Here is a 16,454-nt window from a genome sequence, read left to right on the forward strand (position 1 = left end):
TCAGAATCCAATCTATAAATTACAAACTTGCCTGTAATGAAATTTGGAGTCTAGTGCCACCTTGTGGATATAGGATGATAAATGGCTTAAATTTTTACCAAAATTTATAGGTCATCAGTTGTGTATTAAATACTGCGAAACAAAACCCAACAGTGACAAAAACCCTCTTTTAGCCAATAAACCACATGTTCTTTATCACCAAATAATAGGTAGGTAACTAGAGACAACTTATACTGAGAAGAACTGGCAATGGCTAATCCACAGTTCTCATGGATTCACTTACTCATCCTAAGCAAGGTGTTGCTCTGTATATAAGAAAGAGGGAAGTCTTCTCTTCAAAGTGATGCAGTTACATTTGCAATGATACATCTGTAGAAGACAGGTGCTGGGGCATTTAAAAACCTATTTGCCTATAATATTCTTCAAGTACTAGAATATTAAATGGCCAATACTAATAAAATATTGTTTTAATGAGTACCATGTAAGACTGTATGGTATGGGTAAGAAAAAAACACTATTTGAAACCAGAAGACCAAAGATTCCAGTTTTGGCTCTATCACTTGATATAAATTATGACTGTGAATATCACTGAATTGGTCTCAGTTTTCTCAGGAAAAGAATACCTGTCCCATCTATATCACAAGGTTATTATAAGAATCAACTCATTGTGAAAGCACTTTTTGAACTGTAAAATGTTATACAAAAGGCATATCACATTATTATGTGATATGTAAATATAACTAAGCTACTTTCATGCCCTAGTATATATCCAGAATAAATGCAGCATTAGAAAGAGTATCAGATAGCACATGTATAAACTGTATCAAATTGCCTACCATTTTCAGAAGAGAGGAGGGGAGGAAGGGAGAGAGAAAAATTTGGAACTCAAAAATCTTGTAAAAATGAATGCTAAAAGTTTTCCTGATATATAACTGGGGAAAAAATTAAACACTATTTAATTAAAATTTTTAAAAAAATCCCTAGGAGGGGCAAAAAAAAGAAAGTATTAGAGGACAACCTAGACAAGGCATTTGTTGCCTGTCCCAAGAATGGATACCATTATTCATCTAATAAGTGGTCATCAAACCACTACTGAAAAACTTGGGCAAGTGGATATGATAAATTGTATGAAAGTGCAGCTCTCAGGTGATGAGTTTTTTGGCTACATTAAATTGGAAAGATTCTCTCAAGATATAGAAGGATTTTGATTTGTGTCAGTGGCAGAAATACACAAGGATGAAATCATGGCTCTTTAATGTATTGGAGTTGTCTTTTTGCTATGTGTGAAGGTTTAAGTAGGGGAAAAGAAGTTTAGCATGTATGTACCAGTGCCCTGGCTAATAACACACTGAGGCGGATAAATTAAGGAAATGTTTGAGTCACAGATATTAAGAAAAATGTGCTGAGCTTCAGATTGTCTTGAACAGAAAAAAAAGGGGGGAGTGGAGGAGGGAAGGAGGTCCTGAGAGACTGAATCACTTCAACATATGAATGAGAGAGGAACCTACTCCGGAAACCGCAGGGACAAGTAACCTGGACTCCTGCTGGAAGATGAGGGCCCAGATGGCACCAAGTACTGATTCTCAATAAGCAAAACTCGGCCAGAACAAAGTGAGAATTGTAGATGAATCCAGGCAGCAGTGTGCACCTAGACTTGAGCCACTGCTCTGGTATCAGAGACTAAGAACGAACTGTGAATGCACATGTCCATATTCTTGGGATAAGCAACAAATGCCTTGGGTAGATTGTTCTCTGATACTTTTTCTAATGCTGCATTAAGGCCTCCACAAACTTACAGAGACACATCTTTAATGACAAACATAGTCTGTGGCTAAGTGTATACTCAAAGTCTTTCCAGTACAGTAGTACTTACCAAAGCCAGTATTTCACTGGCATAGCTTTCAAGTAGGCTATACTCACCTCTCCTCCTGGTAAGCTATTAAAAGATATTTCAGTTTAGAAATGAAGTGATATCTGCCATAATACACAACTAAGCAACATGAGTGACATTTGGGGAGAGATGATCCCTGTGTACTTCTATGAGGAAAGTCTCTCTAAAAGGAAAGTGTTAGAATATGTAAAAAGAATTTACACCTAGGAGTGCTGAGACTCAGGCAACTTTGCCCAAAATGTCTGTTCCATTAAAGCTTACACTTAAGCTATGCACACTTAACAAAATTCTTAAGTAAAAGGGTACTCTCCATGATTCTGGGAATGCAATGAGGTGAGGATTTTAAAGCTACTAACACTATGTGTTTGAATACCTGTAAATTCTGTAACTATTGCCAGATAAATCTTGCTAATCTGTTCTCCTATATTCAAAAGAGGAACTTTAATAGTTCCCCACTGTCTACTGAACAAAATGCAAACTTCTCAGACTGAAAATAATCTGGATCTAACATTTCCAAAGTCATCTGTCATTATTCTCACTAACATGACCTATGCTCTTGCCAAAATAGATCAATTATTTCCCAAACATGTTTAGTGATTTCCAGGCACCAAACTTTTCCTTACAGTGTGCCCTATGCCTGCAATACTGTCCCCTGTAAATATCTGCCTGTTGAAATCATTTAGCATACATTTATTAAGTACCTGCTATAGCACCAGGCAATGAGTATACCAGAATATAGATGACTAAGACTTGGCTCTCCAAAAGCTTCGAATCTAGGGCCAGAGGATCACACATTTAAAGCTAGAAGGCAACTTAGAGATTATCTAGTCCAACCCCATCATTTTATAGATGGGAGAAACCCAGAGATAGTTAAGTGACTTGTTCAAGGTCCCATGGACACGAAGGGGCAGGTCTGAGATTCCAAAAAAGTCCTCTAATTCTAAAAGCATCATTCATTCTGCACCACATTATGGTGGAACAGGGGATAGTAGGGGTATATACACAAATACTCTGATACATGGGGCATTGAGGAGAGAATACAACCATTTTAAACCCAAGATATCAAAGTTATAGAAGAGACCAGAAAAACAACAGGAAAGAGTCCGATTCAATTAACTTAGAACAGAGAGTATCTGAAGAAGATAAAAGAGAAAGGGGGTGGGAAGTTATATCCCATCCCATTGGACTGTGAGCTCCTTGAGGGCAGGGACTATCTTTTGACTCTTTTCATAAGCCCAGCATTTAGCACAAAGACTGGCTTAATAATTGTTTACTGACTGCCTGCCATCTAGAGCTAAGAGAGACATCAACCATCAGCTAGTCAGACACCATCACCTACAGTTAAGCAACTTGTTCAGAGGTTATATAGGTAGTAAACAGCAGACAATTCAAACTCAGCTTTTAAATTTCAAATCCAGTGTCCTACCCACTTTGCAGTGCCATAACTGGAGATTTGGGGTTCTAGTTTAGGAAGTCAGGCTTAGAGCTAAAGACCTAGGAGTTCTCTGAAAAAATACAGTGGGTGAAGACATGTAAGCCAGTGAGACTAGCAAGGCAGAGAAAAGGAGGGAGAGCCAGGAGGAAAGAACCCTTGGGAGAACGTCAAACTTAAACTGAAGAACATGGAGTGACTGAAATAGAAGGAGGCAAAAAGAAAAGAGAGCTAGATCCTCATCTTAGCAGGGATCACTGAGAAAGGGCAGGGTAAGAAGAAAAAGGTCCTGAGAAGGCACAAAGCAACTTAGAAACTATCATTACATCAACAATTTTGCCAAGAACTCTAGCTATAAGTTACTGACTGGTCTAACACAATACTTACTCAATTGATGGTATACAGGTTTGTGGAGCCCTTGAAGTCTGATTGATGCTACTGCTGCAAGTTTGCCTGGAGGTTGCATTTTTCCATCTAAGAGATACCATACTCGGCCAAAAGTGGCCCACTGCTAGAAAAGAAAAGCAAAATTTTCATTGAAAGAAAAATAAAAAGTCAATTAGTTGGTCATTAGTTTATCAGAGTATATTAGAAATATAGCGAAAAGAACCTTAGACTTAGGGTCATGAGTGATTTACCACTTACACATATGCTTAGCAAAGCCAACTTCTGTACAATTTAGCGTCTTCAACTATAAAATGAGTTACATAAATGAGATCTATTGGTGTTTGTCATTTATTAGTTATAGGAAGAGCTAATATAATTTGCAAAACCTGAGGAATGTTACTGTAAATAAAAGTTTTCAGTGATTAAATCTCTTACTTCAGGGCAACAGCCTATTCGGCTCAATAAACATTAAATGCCTACTATGCACCAGGCACTGTGCTAAGCACAGGGGAGTAAAAAAAGAGGCAAAAGACAGTCCCTGCCCTTATGGTGCTTACAATCTAATGGGGGAGACAATATGCAAACAAAAATATACAAAGCTATATAAGGAATAAGAAATAATTAATACAGATGAGGCATCAGAATTAAAGGAGGCTGAGAAGGATCCCTGTAGAAGATGGGATTTTAGTTGAGACTTAAAGGGAGGGAGGTCAGTAGTCCCAGTGGAGGAAGGAAAGCATTTCAGGCATGGTGGACCATCTGAAAAAATGCCTAGAGCAGAGAGATTGAGGGTCTTGTCCAGGAAACAGCCAGGAGGCCAGTGTCATTGAATCAAAGCACACATATTGGAGAGGAAGGTGTAAGAAGACAGGAAAGGTAGGAGGGAGCTAAATAATGAAGGACTTTGAATGTCAAAACAGCTATTCTTCTGCTTTCACCTAATTTTGTTTGTTGAGAAATCTTTAAGAGATAATGCACCTTGTCAACCTTAAAATAATATATAAAGATAGGCTATTAGTGGAAGAAATACTAGATCTGCAGTCAGAAGACTTAGATTTGTGTCCTGGCTCTGCCAATCTTTATCTGCATATCTTTAGACAAGTCATATAACTTCTCTGACAATAATACTCATAATAGAATATAGGAATGGTGATGGAAATTCGAGTTATCATCATTTCGGAGTTTTGGGAGAAAAATACTTTAACTGAAAAAGCAAGATAAATATAACATTCTAATGACCTGCTAGGGATAATACAAAAAAGGCAATTTCACTTCTCCAGCCTCATTTCAGCCAGAAAGATCTTTTCAAAAGATTAACCACACATTAGATCTGTAACCAGGAGCCCAATTTTCTGTTTTGAAAGAAAGCGCTGAAGAGCCTAGAGAAGAAAAGGAAAGAAGAACCAGAAATATTTAGAGCTGTAAAAGCACTTAAACCGCCTATTCCAGTGTTTCTTAACCCAGGGATTACCAACTTTAAAAAAAACAACATATTTTAAAAATTTATTTCAACATAATAGATTACCTTTGTAATCATGTGTATTATATTATATACGTTTAAAAACACCATTCTGAGAAAGGGCCATAGACTTCACCAGCCTCCCAAAGGTGGTCCAAAAAAATGGTTAAGAACCCCTGAATTTGGCCAATCCTCCCTTTTGACAGATGTAGAACCTCAGTCCCAAGGTGAAAAACAGGGAGTTGCCTAAGGTCAGGTGGTCCCAGATTAAGAACTGGAAGGGATCTTACAGATGAGGAAACTGAGGTCCAGGGATACTACACTACAATTCATTACAAAGACACTCAGAGGCAGAGGCATATTTCGAACCCAGGTCCGCCGCTCCTCCCATCGCACCGTGCGGCTTCTCTCGGGTCTGTCAGGAAGGGAATTGCACACAGGCAACTGGGGACAAGAGACCTTCCCGACCTCGGACGTCTAGGGCCCTCCCCCACCCCTCCCTCAGCCGCGCGCCCTCTTTATTACCTGTTGCGCTCTCGAGAAACTCGACATTGCGCACCCTCCGAAACCTGCCCGTCCTGGGCTACCCAACGACTGTCGGCTCCGGGACCGGGGCCGGGTGCCACTCCTGCTCAGGCTCGGCAGGAAACTCGCTACGCCAAAGAAGAGTTCCCCGCCGCGCGCCAAGTCACTTGCCCTTTGCTATTCCTGGGCCGGAAAAGAGGATCAAGGCACGCTCAAATAATGACGGAACTCTTTAGAGACACAGCACCGCTCCCCTCCTCCTGCTCCTCCTCCCGGAGGACTACTTCCGCTGCCGGGTAGCTAGGAAGCCGGGCCTGGAAGCACAGTAACGTGGGGGGGGGTGGAGAGGAGAGCCAGACAAGAAACGGAAGTGCGTCAGGGAAGCGCGGGGCATTCGGATGGGCTGAGCGGCGTGAGCTCCGGCCGCGTCTATTTGTGTTGGAGGCCATGGACCGATACCTGCTGCTGTTGACCTGGGCGGAGGGGCGGACGGAGGCAGCCGGCCAAGACCCGGTGGATCGGCCCGCGGCTTCAGCATCGGACGGCTCCGAGTTTTCTCCGGGTAACCAGCGGGTTGGGCGGGGATGGCACTGATGCAGGGTCCGAGTGGCGCCTTTTTCTTTGGCCGGGAAATTCGCGAATTGGGGGCCGAGGCAGGGGTGGGGGAGAGGCTCACCTTAGGTCCCTTCCTGCTCCAAATGGGTGGTTCAGAGCTGAATCCCTGAACTTCCAGGCTTGTTGTAATCCCCTCACAGACACTCTTGCTGTTGTTAACCCATTGCAAATATCTTTCTCTTTTTTTTTTTTGAGGCATTTGGGGTTAAGTGACTTGCCTACGGTCACACAGCTAGTAAGGGTCGTGTTTGGTCTGAGACTGGATTTGAACTCAGGTACTCCTTACTTCAGGGCCGGTGTTCTATCCACTGCGCCACCTAGCTGCCTCTTGCAAATATCTTTCTCACAAGATAACCACGGGCAATTTTGATGACATAGATTAAAAAAAAATTTGCTCACACAAATCTAATGTAGTAAAAATTTGAAGGGAAGCAGGTAGCTGGGAAAAACAATTTACAATTAATTTCTCTGATAAAGGTTTTATATCCAAATAAAGAATTGATGCAGATATGTAAGATTTAAGATATATACATAACTGGCTCAAATTTATAAGATTTAAGAGCTGTTTTCCTGTAGATAAACGGTCAAAAGATGTTAACAGGTAGTTTTCAAAAAGAAGAAATTCAAGCAATCAACAACCATATGAAAAAATTCTGTAAATCCCTAATATTTGAGAAATGCAAATGAAAGCAAATTTGAGGTTCCACTTACTACATGACAAATGCTGGGGGGGCAGTGGGAAGACAGGTACGCTAATACACAAAACTGGTGGAGCTGTAAATTGTTTCTTTGAAACATTTTATGTTTTCAGCCTGGACTAGGTCCCATCCCCAACATCCAAAGAGTCAGGCATAGGGTAAGCCATTTGCCACTCATTCCTGTAAGTTGTCATTCAATCAGTCTTTGGGTTGGGATTATGGGATTTCAAGAGGATAGAGGTTTTAGAGATAATCTAGGTCAGGGGTTCTTAAACCTTGGACTTCCTTGTGGATAGATTACAAGAGACTTGTGAATTTGGATGAAGGGGAGAGAAAGTTTATGTCTTTATTTTCACCAACCTCTGACTGAAGTTTAACCTCTTCATTTATTTATCTCCTAATCTATTTTTTTTTCTTTCTTTCTTCCTCTTTTTTGGAGGCAATTTGGGTTAAGTGACTTGCCCCAAGTCACACAGCTAGAAGTGTTGTGTATCTGAGGCCGTATTTGAACTCAGATCCTGTTGAACCTCAGGACCGGTGCTCTAGCCACTGCACTGTCTAGCTGCCCCTCTCTTCATTTATTTAAAAGCATCGTTCTGAGGTGTCCACAGGCTTCACCAGATTGTCAGAAGAGTCCATGAGATACAATATAAGATTTAAGAACTATCTAGTCAAACCTGCCTGACCCTCACCCTACTAATTTTTTTTTTAATGGATGAGGAAACTGAGACCAAGAGTTAAAGTGACTTTCTCAGGGTTTCTTGGGTTTCTAGGGCCTCCCTTTCTAACATATTCTCTGAATATATCTAGAATATCCCTAGTTATTGATGTGTGGTCTCCCCTAAATTGAGCTCCTTTGGGGCAGTCTTTTTTCCTTTTTACAGATATGTCCCAATTGGTGCTAATAATTAACCCCCTAAAGAGATCAAATTATTCCAGTTTCCACTGCATATTTACATTGGACTAGAACTAATTGCCATATTTTACATAGTTAAAACTTGAATACTGCAAATTTGAATAAATATGACAATTTCGGGGGATTCATTATTTGAGGTAATCTTATCCTAGAATGTCAAACATCTGCAGATTTTCATAAGATAAGAAACTGAAGCCTGGTGAGGTAGAGTGTCTTATCTAGGATAACACGGGGTGTTAGTCTCTGAACAATTATTATGTCAGTTCTCACCTCATCTTTTCCAGTCTGCCAGGTAGCTAGGTGGTGCAGTAGATAGACCACTAGACCTTGAGTCAGGAAGACCTGAGTTCAGATCCAGCTTAATTAGCCATGTGATCCTGGCCAAATCACTTAACCTTTGTCTGCTTCAAGTCCTTTATCTATAAAACTGAGACAATAATAGAGCATATCTTCCAAAGTTGTTTTGAGAATCAAATGAGATAATATTTGTAAAATGCTTTGTAATCTTTAAGCACTATATATACTAGCTGTTACTATATTAGTTACTGGGTCAAAGCATTATGGTGTCATTCATTTAATAAGCATTTACTAAGCATCTTCTGTATGCTAGGCACCATGCTGGGCACTGAGGATACATAAACCACATCCCCCAGCACCACTCACATTCTGATGTCAAGAAACTTACATTCTACTGGAAAATGGAAAGAACATTGTACTTGAAGTTGAAAGACCTGGATTCTAGTCTGTGCTTTAACATTTAAAAGCCATATTGACTGGTGTGCAAGAAACTTAACTGTATGAGCTCATTTCTTAAGTAAAATGGGAATTACTGTACTTATTCTGCCTATCTTAACAGAATTGTGAAAGAAGGGCTTTAAAAATGGTAAAGTGCTTAACTGTGAACCATTTTTAGACTCCCGTATTCTGTTAATTCCTGTGTTCTTATATTTCATTTTGTAGTTATATTTGGAAGGTAGTGGTAGATTTCAGCTGATCAGAGCTGAAGTCACTAGAAAATCTTCCTTTACTGTGTTTTAAGTGGCTTTGAGGAATTTTTTCTTTCTGTGATCTGAAAATGTCTGAAGCCTATTGTATTTGGCACCAAAGTCACATAACTGAGTCTTATTAAGTTAGTGTTCATTCTTTGTTGCAGGATTAACAGCAGCAAATGTTTATCATTATGTGAAAAGAAGCATTAGTGCTTCAATGAATGCAGAAGATAGTACCTTCCCTGGTAAGTAGAGAAGAAATCTCCATACTATAATAAGTTACTGGCTGTAGGAATTCATTTAACAAATATTTGTTTGATAACTGCTATGCAGAGAACTGTGCTAGATGCAGTAGGGATTAAAAGATAAGGCACACCTCTTGCCTTCAGAGACCATGATTGGCAGGACACAGTTAGACCCTCTTGCTCATTTTATGTGATTTTCCCCTATATCTTCCAAAGGTCTAGATCAGGTCTGCACAACATAAGGCCCACCAAAGCAGCCTGTTGGTGGTGTGTTGTGTTGTGCAGGCCTGCCCAAGGGTATTAGGCCTCTTAATCACTTCTTCTTAAAGGGCCAGTGAGCCCTATTACCTCTGTCTGAGAACAGCCTTGGGGCCTGAGGATGACCTGAGTCATAGTTACATCCTCTACATTTTTTTGAGGGCAGCCAAATGTTGTGCAGGCCTGGTCTAGATGAAAAGGGAAATGTGGCAGTGATGAGGGTATTGGCTTTCTTGGGTGTAGTAGTAGAGATGCTTCCTCAGTGTCTTATTGCCTCTATTTTCTCACCATCTACTTTTTCTCTTGTAATTTGGTTTCCATTCTCACCATTCTGTTGAAGCTGTACCATTTATTGTGAGAAATAATTCATTTGGACCCCTACTCTATTTCAGTCAATTTGATATATTACATAAATCATATAGGGAAAGACAGGTTCTTATAGTGGGCCTCAAACTTTAATGTAATGTCCACTACTTGTTTATCAAGTTATGAGGCTCACTTGCACAGCCACAAGAATGGTGACAAAGGTATCTCCATCCTGTTTTGCTCAAATTCCACGTCCAAATCCAGCGTGGGTGAGATGCCTTGATACTTTAGAAAGTCCCCCAGTGTATTTTTGTACCTCAAGACCTCTCATTCTTGTCCAACATGAGCCCATCTATCTTGTGACCAGGACCTCGTCGGTGGAGATAGTCTTTGCTTCACCTAACCTGTGACCCTGCTGACATATCATTTTTGCTTATGTGTCATATGTAAACCAATGGGATTCTATGTAGTTGTACATAACTATATATATATATATATACATGTATATATATATATATATATATATATAAAATACACACACACACACACACACACACACACATATATATTTTTTTTTTGTATAGTTGCAATAGAATGTCTAGGTAATAGACTTGGTATCAAACTTTATAAAAATAGGGCCCGAGAAGGAGGGGGCATCTGAGATCATGAGTAAGAGCTAAGGTCCACTTCATTCGAGGGGACCATGGACCCTTTAATAAAGTGCCATTGGCTCAGAGCTCTGCCTCAGTCTCTTTTATTGTAGACTAGACAATTTTAATCTCCACATCACCATCTAACTACCAGTTCCAAGTTAACATATTGTGATAATCTGAAACAAATACACATTGTGAAGTAATAAATTTGCTTTTGCTTTTTTTATTTTAACTTGACAGTTTTATACTGTATATTTTAAAGGTCTAATTTATGAGATTGTATAAACTCTAGACTCCCTCTTATATTCAGAACTGTGACCTATCTTCCCAGCTTCATCTTAAGCTATTTCTGTATGTAGAAGCGTGGAATTTTTGAGCTGGAAGGGACCTTAGAGATTCCACTCCAACTACAGCATTATAAAAATGGGGAAACTGAGGCCCTGAGAAGGAAAGTGACTTGTCCAAGATCATAACAAGGATTATGTTTCACGTAGTTCTTTATTAGTCTGGCCTTCTGCCACCATCGTGTTGCGGGCCCTCATTATCTAATGCCTGGATTGCTGCAATAGCTGCTAGTGGGTCTGTGTGGTTAAATTCCTCCTCTCTCCCATCCTTTCCCCATTCAGGCCCTGAAGTCTGACCATGTCATCCTTCTGCTCCCCCCTTCAGTAAACTTAAGTAGTTCTCTTATCACCTCTAGGATCAATTATAAAGTCCTCTGGTTGGTGTTCGAAGCCCTTGATAACCCCTTACCTTTCTAGTCTTCTTAGAATTTATACCACCCTTTGTCCCAGTGATACAGACCTCTTGACTGTTCTACGAACAAGACTCTCCATATCTCAGCTGTGGGCATTCTCTCTGGATCTCCCCGAGGCCTGGAATGCTCTTCTCTCTTTCACTTAGACTGCTGGCCTCTCTGGCTTCCTTTAACTAATTGAAATTTTATCTTCCAGGAAGGCTTCCCCAATTCTTCATAATTATAGTTCCTTCCCTTAGTTGATTATCATCTATTTATCTTATATGTAGCATCTTTGTATGTTGTTGTTTGCTTGTTGTCTCTTTCATTAGATTGTGAGCTCCTTGAAGGCAAGGACTGTCTTTTGTTTTTGTTTTTTTTAATCCCCAGCTTTTAGCACAATGCTTGGCATATACACACTAGGTACTTAATAAGTACTTATTGACTGACTCAATTTGTCATACGCATTTCATATTTGTTGACTTAAATTTGTTGTAAATTATAAAGATATGATGTTGTTACAAATGAATGTTTTATTTTTAAGCCTGTTCAGTAGTTGGTGTTCCAGGTCCCAAGAAATGGTTCTTTGCAGTTCAAGCAATATGTGGATTTTATCAGGTAATTCAAATGGAAAACACTTCAATTGTCTTTGAATATTTTGTTTAATAAGTATTGCGTTTATTAATGTAAGCTTTTTTTTTTAAGTTTTGTAGCTCTGATTGGGAAGAAATACATTTTGATACACAAAAAGAGGAAAGTGAGGATACTCTCCAAACAGATATTGAAGAATGTCTGAATGCTGTTCATTGTTTGGAGGAAGAAGATAGTAATAGCAGGGAATCATTATCCCTGACCGAGTATGTGTGCATGCTTTTAAAAATGTTAAAATACAAAGTCAGAGAATGATTTAACAGTGATATTCTACAACTTTGGTGGCATGGGAAAATTTCCTCATCTGTAAAATTATGAATAGATAACTCCTGAGATCACTTCTGTCTCTAAATCTGTGATCTTCTGAATAGACTTGGTACAGATTTAAGTGATTTTAATGGGTGGGACGCTTAAAGTGGACAAACTCTCTATGAGATGCCGCGATAAAATGTTTCGTGTCTCAGAGCAAGATGAATGTTTTTTAGCTTATAAGATTAAAAATAAATCTGTTTCTGTTGGGCATTAGTATTCACCTTTTATTAGACACCAAAATGGTATGATCCATATAAGGGTTTTAAAGAATCTTCTGGAAAGGCTTGAAGACATTATTGAACACATCTGGCTAGTGTGCTTACTAAGCTGTGTATCATGTATATCATGTGTATCATGGAAGCCTGGATTACTCTGGCCCTTCTCCCCTGTCCTTGAATTCTCTTAGAGAAGGAAGTCCACGCTGGATATACATGATGATAGCCAATGAGGACCCCCTACCACCCCTACCCCCTCTACTCTACCTCTACTTCTGACACTAAATCATGCTTTTCACTACTTTAAACTGCTTTTCAAATTATTATGATAAAATTCTAACATAAACAAATAGAATAGTTATATATAGAGAGTTTTATATATGTATATATATTTATATATAATGTTATTCACACTTATGTAGATAGTGCCAGAAATATGAGATGCTACTATCACCTCATTAGGCATCGCAGTGACTTGACACCTAGGATTTCTTTCTTTTTTTGTTTGTTTTTTGTGTTTTTTTGGCTAGGCAATGGGGTTAAGTGACTTGCTCAGGGTCACACAGCTATTAAGTGTTACATGTCTGAGGCCAGATTTGAACTCAGGTCCTCCTGACTTCAAGGCCAGAGCTCTATCCACTGTGGCACCTAGCTGCCCCTGACACCTGAGATTTCTTGAGCCTTACTCTATATTGTTTTTAAGTCATCTCTTGCCCATTTTATAGTGACTGGTATGTGAAACAAAACCTCATTCTTAATTCTCCTGCCTTGAAATTGAAATACATAGATGCTTTGATTTTTCTTTCACTTGTAGATATTGAAAAGTATGATAGAATATCTAATTTTACCCAATTAATAAGCCCAACTAATAATTTCCCTTGTAGTGATTCTGACTAGTGGACAATCATACAGCATCATATGGTGTTTTTACCTCTGTAACATTTCCTATTATTCGAACTAGATGAACGTTTTGACGTAAAAGTCTAAACTTTAAAAATTCCCCATTCTTTAATGTGTCAGTAGTAATTTAGAGGTTGTTTTGTTGGATGTTTTCTTTTTCTTCATCTCCTAATGTTATTAGAAAAATAGAGACTATATAGAAGTAAAAAGAAAGACATGTATAATTACCTCCATAAGAGGGAGCCTGTTAATTGATTAAAAGAAAACTAGTCTTTAGAAAGTCAAATTCAATAAATAAGGATTTCATAACAGACTGTTTAAGATATTTTCATCTGTTATAGTATTCATTATGAGCAAAATTTAATTGAAAGAGTAAATTTAAGAAAGACTCTTGGGAAGTTATTATATTTTTCAGACAGGGCTATACTACTTAACCATCTGTGATTGATAAGCATTCCCCTTTTTAGAGCTTCAGGGAAAAAATGCTACATTAGCCTTACTAAATAAACCATGACAATGATTTACCTTCACAGTCAGAAAATTTATCATTAGATCTAAGCCAAATCCCTTTCTATTGAAGCTCTTATGTGTGTTTCTATTTTTCCTAACTTAATTTTTTCATTCTAGTCTGTTTGAAGAAGCTGCAGAAAATTTGCATCAGTTATCGGACAAGCTCCCTGCTCCTGGTAATTTTCCATTTTTGATATTTGAGTTCTAGTGAATTGCAATTGAGCTTCATAGCTTCTGTGAACAGTTGTTAAATTCAGACTTCATCCTGAGGTGATGAGCTACCTTTAGCCTCAATAATGGATTCTGACCTCACGGTAACTACGTTGTATAAAACTTGTACCACCAGTTGGCAGGATTTGTCAGTTAAAAGTGTGAATTCTTTTCATGTAACTAGATAAAAATGAGATTAGACATAAAAGATGTTGAGTACTGAGTACCTGTTTTGATCTGTTTTTCAATTTAAGTGGGGCAGTTGTAGAGTAATGCTAATATATTCTTCTCTGAATTATGCCTTCTGACATATTTCAATTGAGAGTACCTGGCATCCATAAAAATCAGCATAACTTGGAAAACACTAAATGTGCAGTGCTGTTTTGGAAGTTCTTTACCAAATTTTAATTGTTGCAGGTGAGAAATTGAGACCTATGTGGACAGAGATATTTTAAAATTATCTTGACAAAATATATAAAATAATAGATTCATAAAGTCCAGTTCATTAACTTTATTTAACAAGTTTATGAGTAAATAGCAAAATTCAAACTGTGGTCTTGGCAGGTTATGAACTTTTCTCAAAAGACTATTCAATTCTATTTCGTTTTTTCCTGGCCTCTGTAAACTGTCTTGTATTGCCCAACTTTGCCATTTTTTGCAAGCTGTGGGAGTGCATGTGCTGTGCGTGTGTGTGTGTGTGTGTGTGTGTGTTCAATCTAGATTAAAATACAGAATTGTATGTTAAAGTTTTATAATAATTTGAGATCCCTTTTGATTTTAGCATTAAGAAAAAAAGGAAAATCGCAGTACTTCCTTTGTCCTGCTTTTCTAAAACCTAAATTTTCAAGATCAAGGATGTAATTTAAATATTTTATGCTTAAGACCCTTGAAATCTTTAAGCCTATTATTTTGAACCATTAAGAACTGAAGTTTTGTGACCAATAACATAAAATTGTTAGGATCCTGTTTTAGTTAATTTAAGTTTTAATGTTTCGAAATACTTTATATACAATATCTTTTTCCTTTCTAGGTAGAGCAATGATAGATATAATATTACAGCCCTTTGAACAAGATTCTTCAAGATTGAAAGACTGTTTACCTGTTATTGGTGCTTTGAAACACTTAAGGGAGTGGCATTCAGCAAAAATTACTATAGCTGCAAATACTTTTAAGGGGTAAGTTCTGTTTAGACAATTTTGAAAATTTGGTTGTTTTAAAATGATTCCAGATGGTTTACAAGTTCTGCCTCTGACACATATTAGCCACCTAACCATGGATAAGTCACTTTATCTCTGTTTTCCTGTCACTTTTTAAGACTATAATTTACAGAAAAGTTGCTAATCTGCATTGTTGGAGGAAGTGTCCATATTAGAAAATCTCTAAATTAATGAAATTGTAAGTTTAAGTTTTAAAAATAATTATTCTTGTGTTATTTTGTTTCATATTGATGAAAATAAAAAAATTCTGTGAATCACGAGTGTATCTTAGAACACATTTTGAGTTTGAAAGAAGGCTAAAATGATGAATTAATAGCAGGGATAACTGATACATAGATATGACTGATGTCATTTGAATTTACAGTTCTTGATTCTGCAAGTTATAGGGTACTCTGCAAAACATGGGCCAGTGAGCTTAACTTTGATTGCTGGCAAAATTCAATAATGTATCATTAAAGGGATATGGTTATTGAACATCAGGAAAAGGAGATGGTGATTACAAAGACCTGTCACAGCTTCGTCCAGAACAGATCGTGCCAGACAAGTCAGACATTTCCTCTTTTGACGGAGTTACTAAATTTGCGTATCAGGGAAATGCTACAGATATATTTGCCTAGATTTTAACATCAACCTTGTGAGGTCATGAGGATCAAATTAGATAATAGTTGTGCAGTGCTTTGCAAACCTTAAAGCACTTTAAATGCGAGCTTTTATTATCGTTGTTGTTGTTATTATTATTATTATTATATTGTTCTTGTACATAATATGGAGAGATGGAGTCTAAGTGATAGTTTGGTGAGGTGGATTTAAAACTGGTTAAATGGCCCAACCCAGAGAATAGTCATTAATGGAAGACTTTTTTATTAGTAAGCTAGACAAAGGTATAGATCAAATTTGTCATTAACACAAAGCTAGAAGGGATTGCTTATACAAAGGGTAACAGTCAGAATCCCAAAGGATCTCAGTAGACCAGAACATAAAGCTAAATCTAATTGGATAGAATTTCATGGGGATAAATCTAAAGTTTTGCGTTAGGTTTCAGAAAATTAACTTTTTAAGGACATGATGAAATTGTTAGTGAAATACATGATGAGATTGGTAGTGAGATAGTAGTTCATTTGAAAAAAGATAAGGCAATTTCAGTGTACTGCAAATTGAGTTAAGTTGCAACTGTATGATGTTGAAGCCGAAAAGCTAATGGGACCTTGGACTGTAGTAACAAAGGCTTGCTGAATAAGATAAGAGAAATTATGGTACCATTGTCCTCTGCATTGATCAGACTGTATTTGGGCTTTTGTGTTCAATTCTGGATGTCACATTTTGGAAATG

At 38.0% G+C, this 16,454-nt stretch overlaps 2 protein-coding genes across 3 annotated transcripts in view; one reads left to right on the forward strand and one right to left on the reverse strand.

Annotated features, from left to right (window-relative positions):
* MRPL13 (mitochondrial ribosomal protein L13) overlaps positions 1–5,888 on the reverse strand; it is a 47,568-nt gene extending 41,680 nt beyond the window's left edge. Inside the window, exons 1-2 of one of the 2 annotated variants that reach the window (XM_020964978.2) lie at positions 5,695–5,888; positions 3,711–3,831 (exon numbers count right to left, since the gene is read on the reverse strand). In XM_020964978.2, coding sequence (XP_020820637.1) covers positions 3,711–3,831; positions 5,695–5,721 — 148 coding nt within the window. In that variant the 5' untranslated portion in view covers positions 5,722–5,888. Of the gene's footprint in view, positions 1–3,710; positions 3,835–5,694 lie in introns of both variants that reach the window. The other variant, XM_020964977.2, reaches the window with a different exon arrangement.
* A 135-nt stretch (positions 5,889–6,023) lies between these two features.
* Positions 6,024–16,454, forward strand: part of MTBP (MDM2 binding protein) — an 84,614-nt gene continuing 74,183 nt past the window's right edge. Inside the window, exons 1-6 of the mRNA XM_020964979.2 lie at positions 6,024–6,256; positions 9,077–9,157; positions 11,655–11,728; positions 11,816–11,967; positions 13,816–13,874; positions 14,939–15,083. Of these exons, the coding sequence (XP_020820638.1) occupies positions 6,142–6,256; positions 9,077–9,157; positions 11,655–11,728; positions 11,816–11,967; positions 13,816–13,874; positions 14,939–15,083 (626 nt within the window). The 5' untranslated portion in view covers positions 6,024–6,141. The remainder of the gene's footprint in view (positions 6,257–9,076; positions 9,158–11,654; positions 11,729–11,815; positions 11,968–13,815; positions 13,875–14,938; positions 15,084–16,454) is intronic.

The sequence above is a fragment of the Phascolarctos cinereus genome, unplaced genomic scaffold (genome assembly GCF_003287225.1).
Source record: "Phascolarctos cinereus isolate Bilbo 61053 unplaced genomic scaffold, phaCin_HiC Scaffold_4;HRSCAF=312, whole genome shotgun sequence".
NCBI lineage: Eukaryota > Metazoa > Chordata > Mammalia > Diprotodontia > Phascolarctidae > Phascolarctos > Phascolarctos cinereus.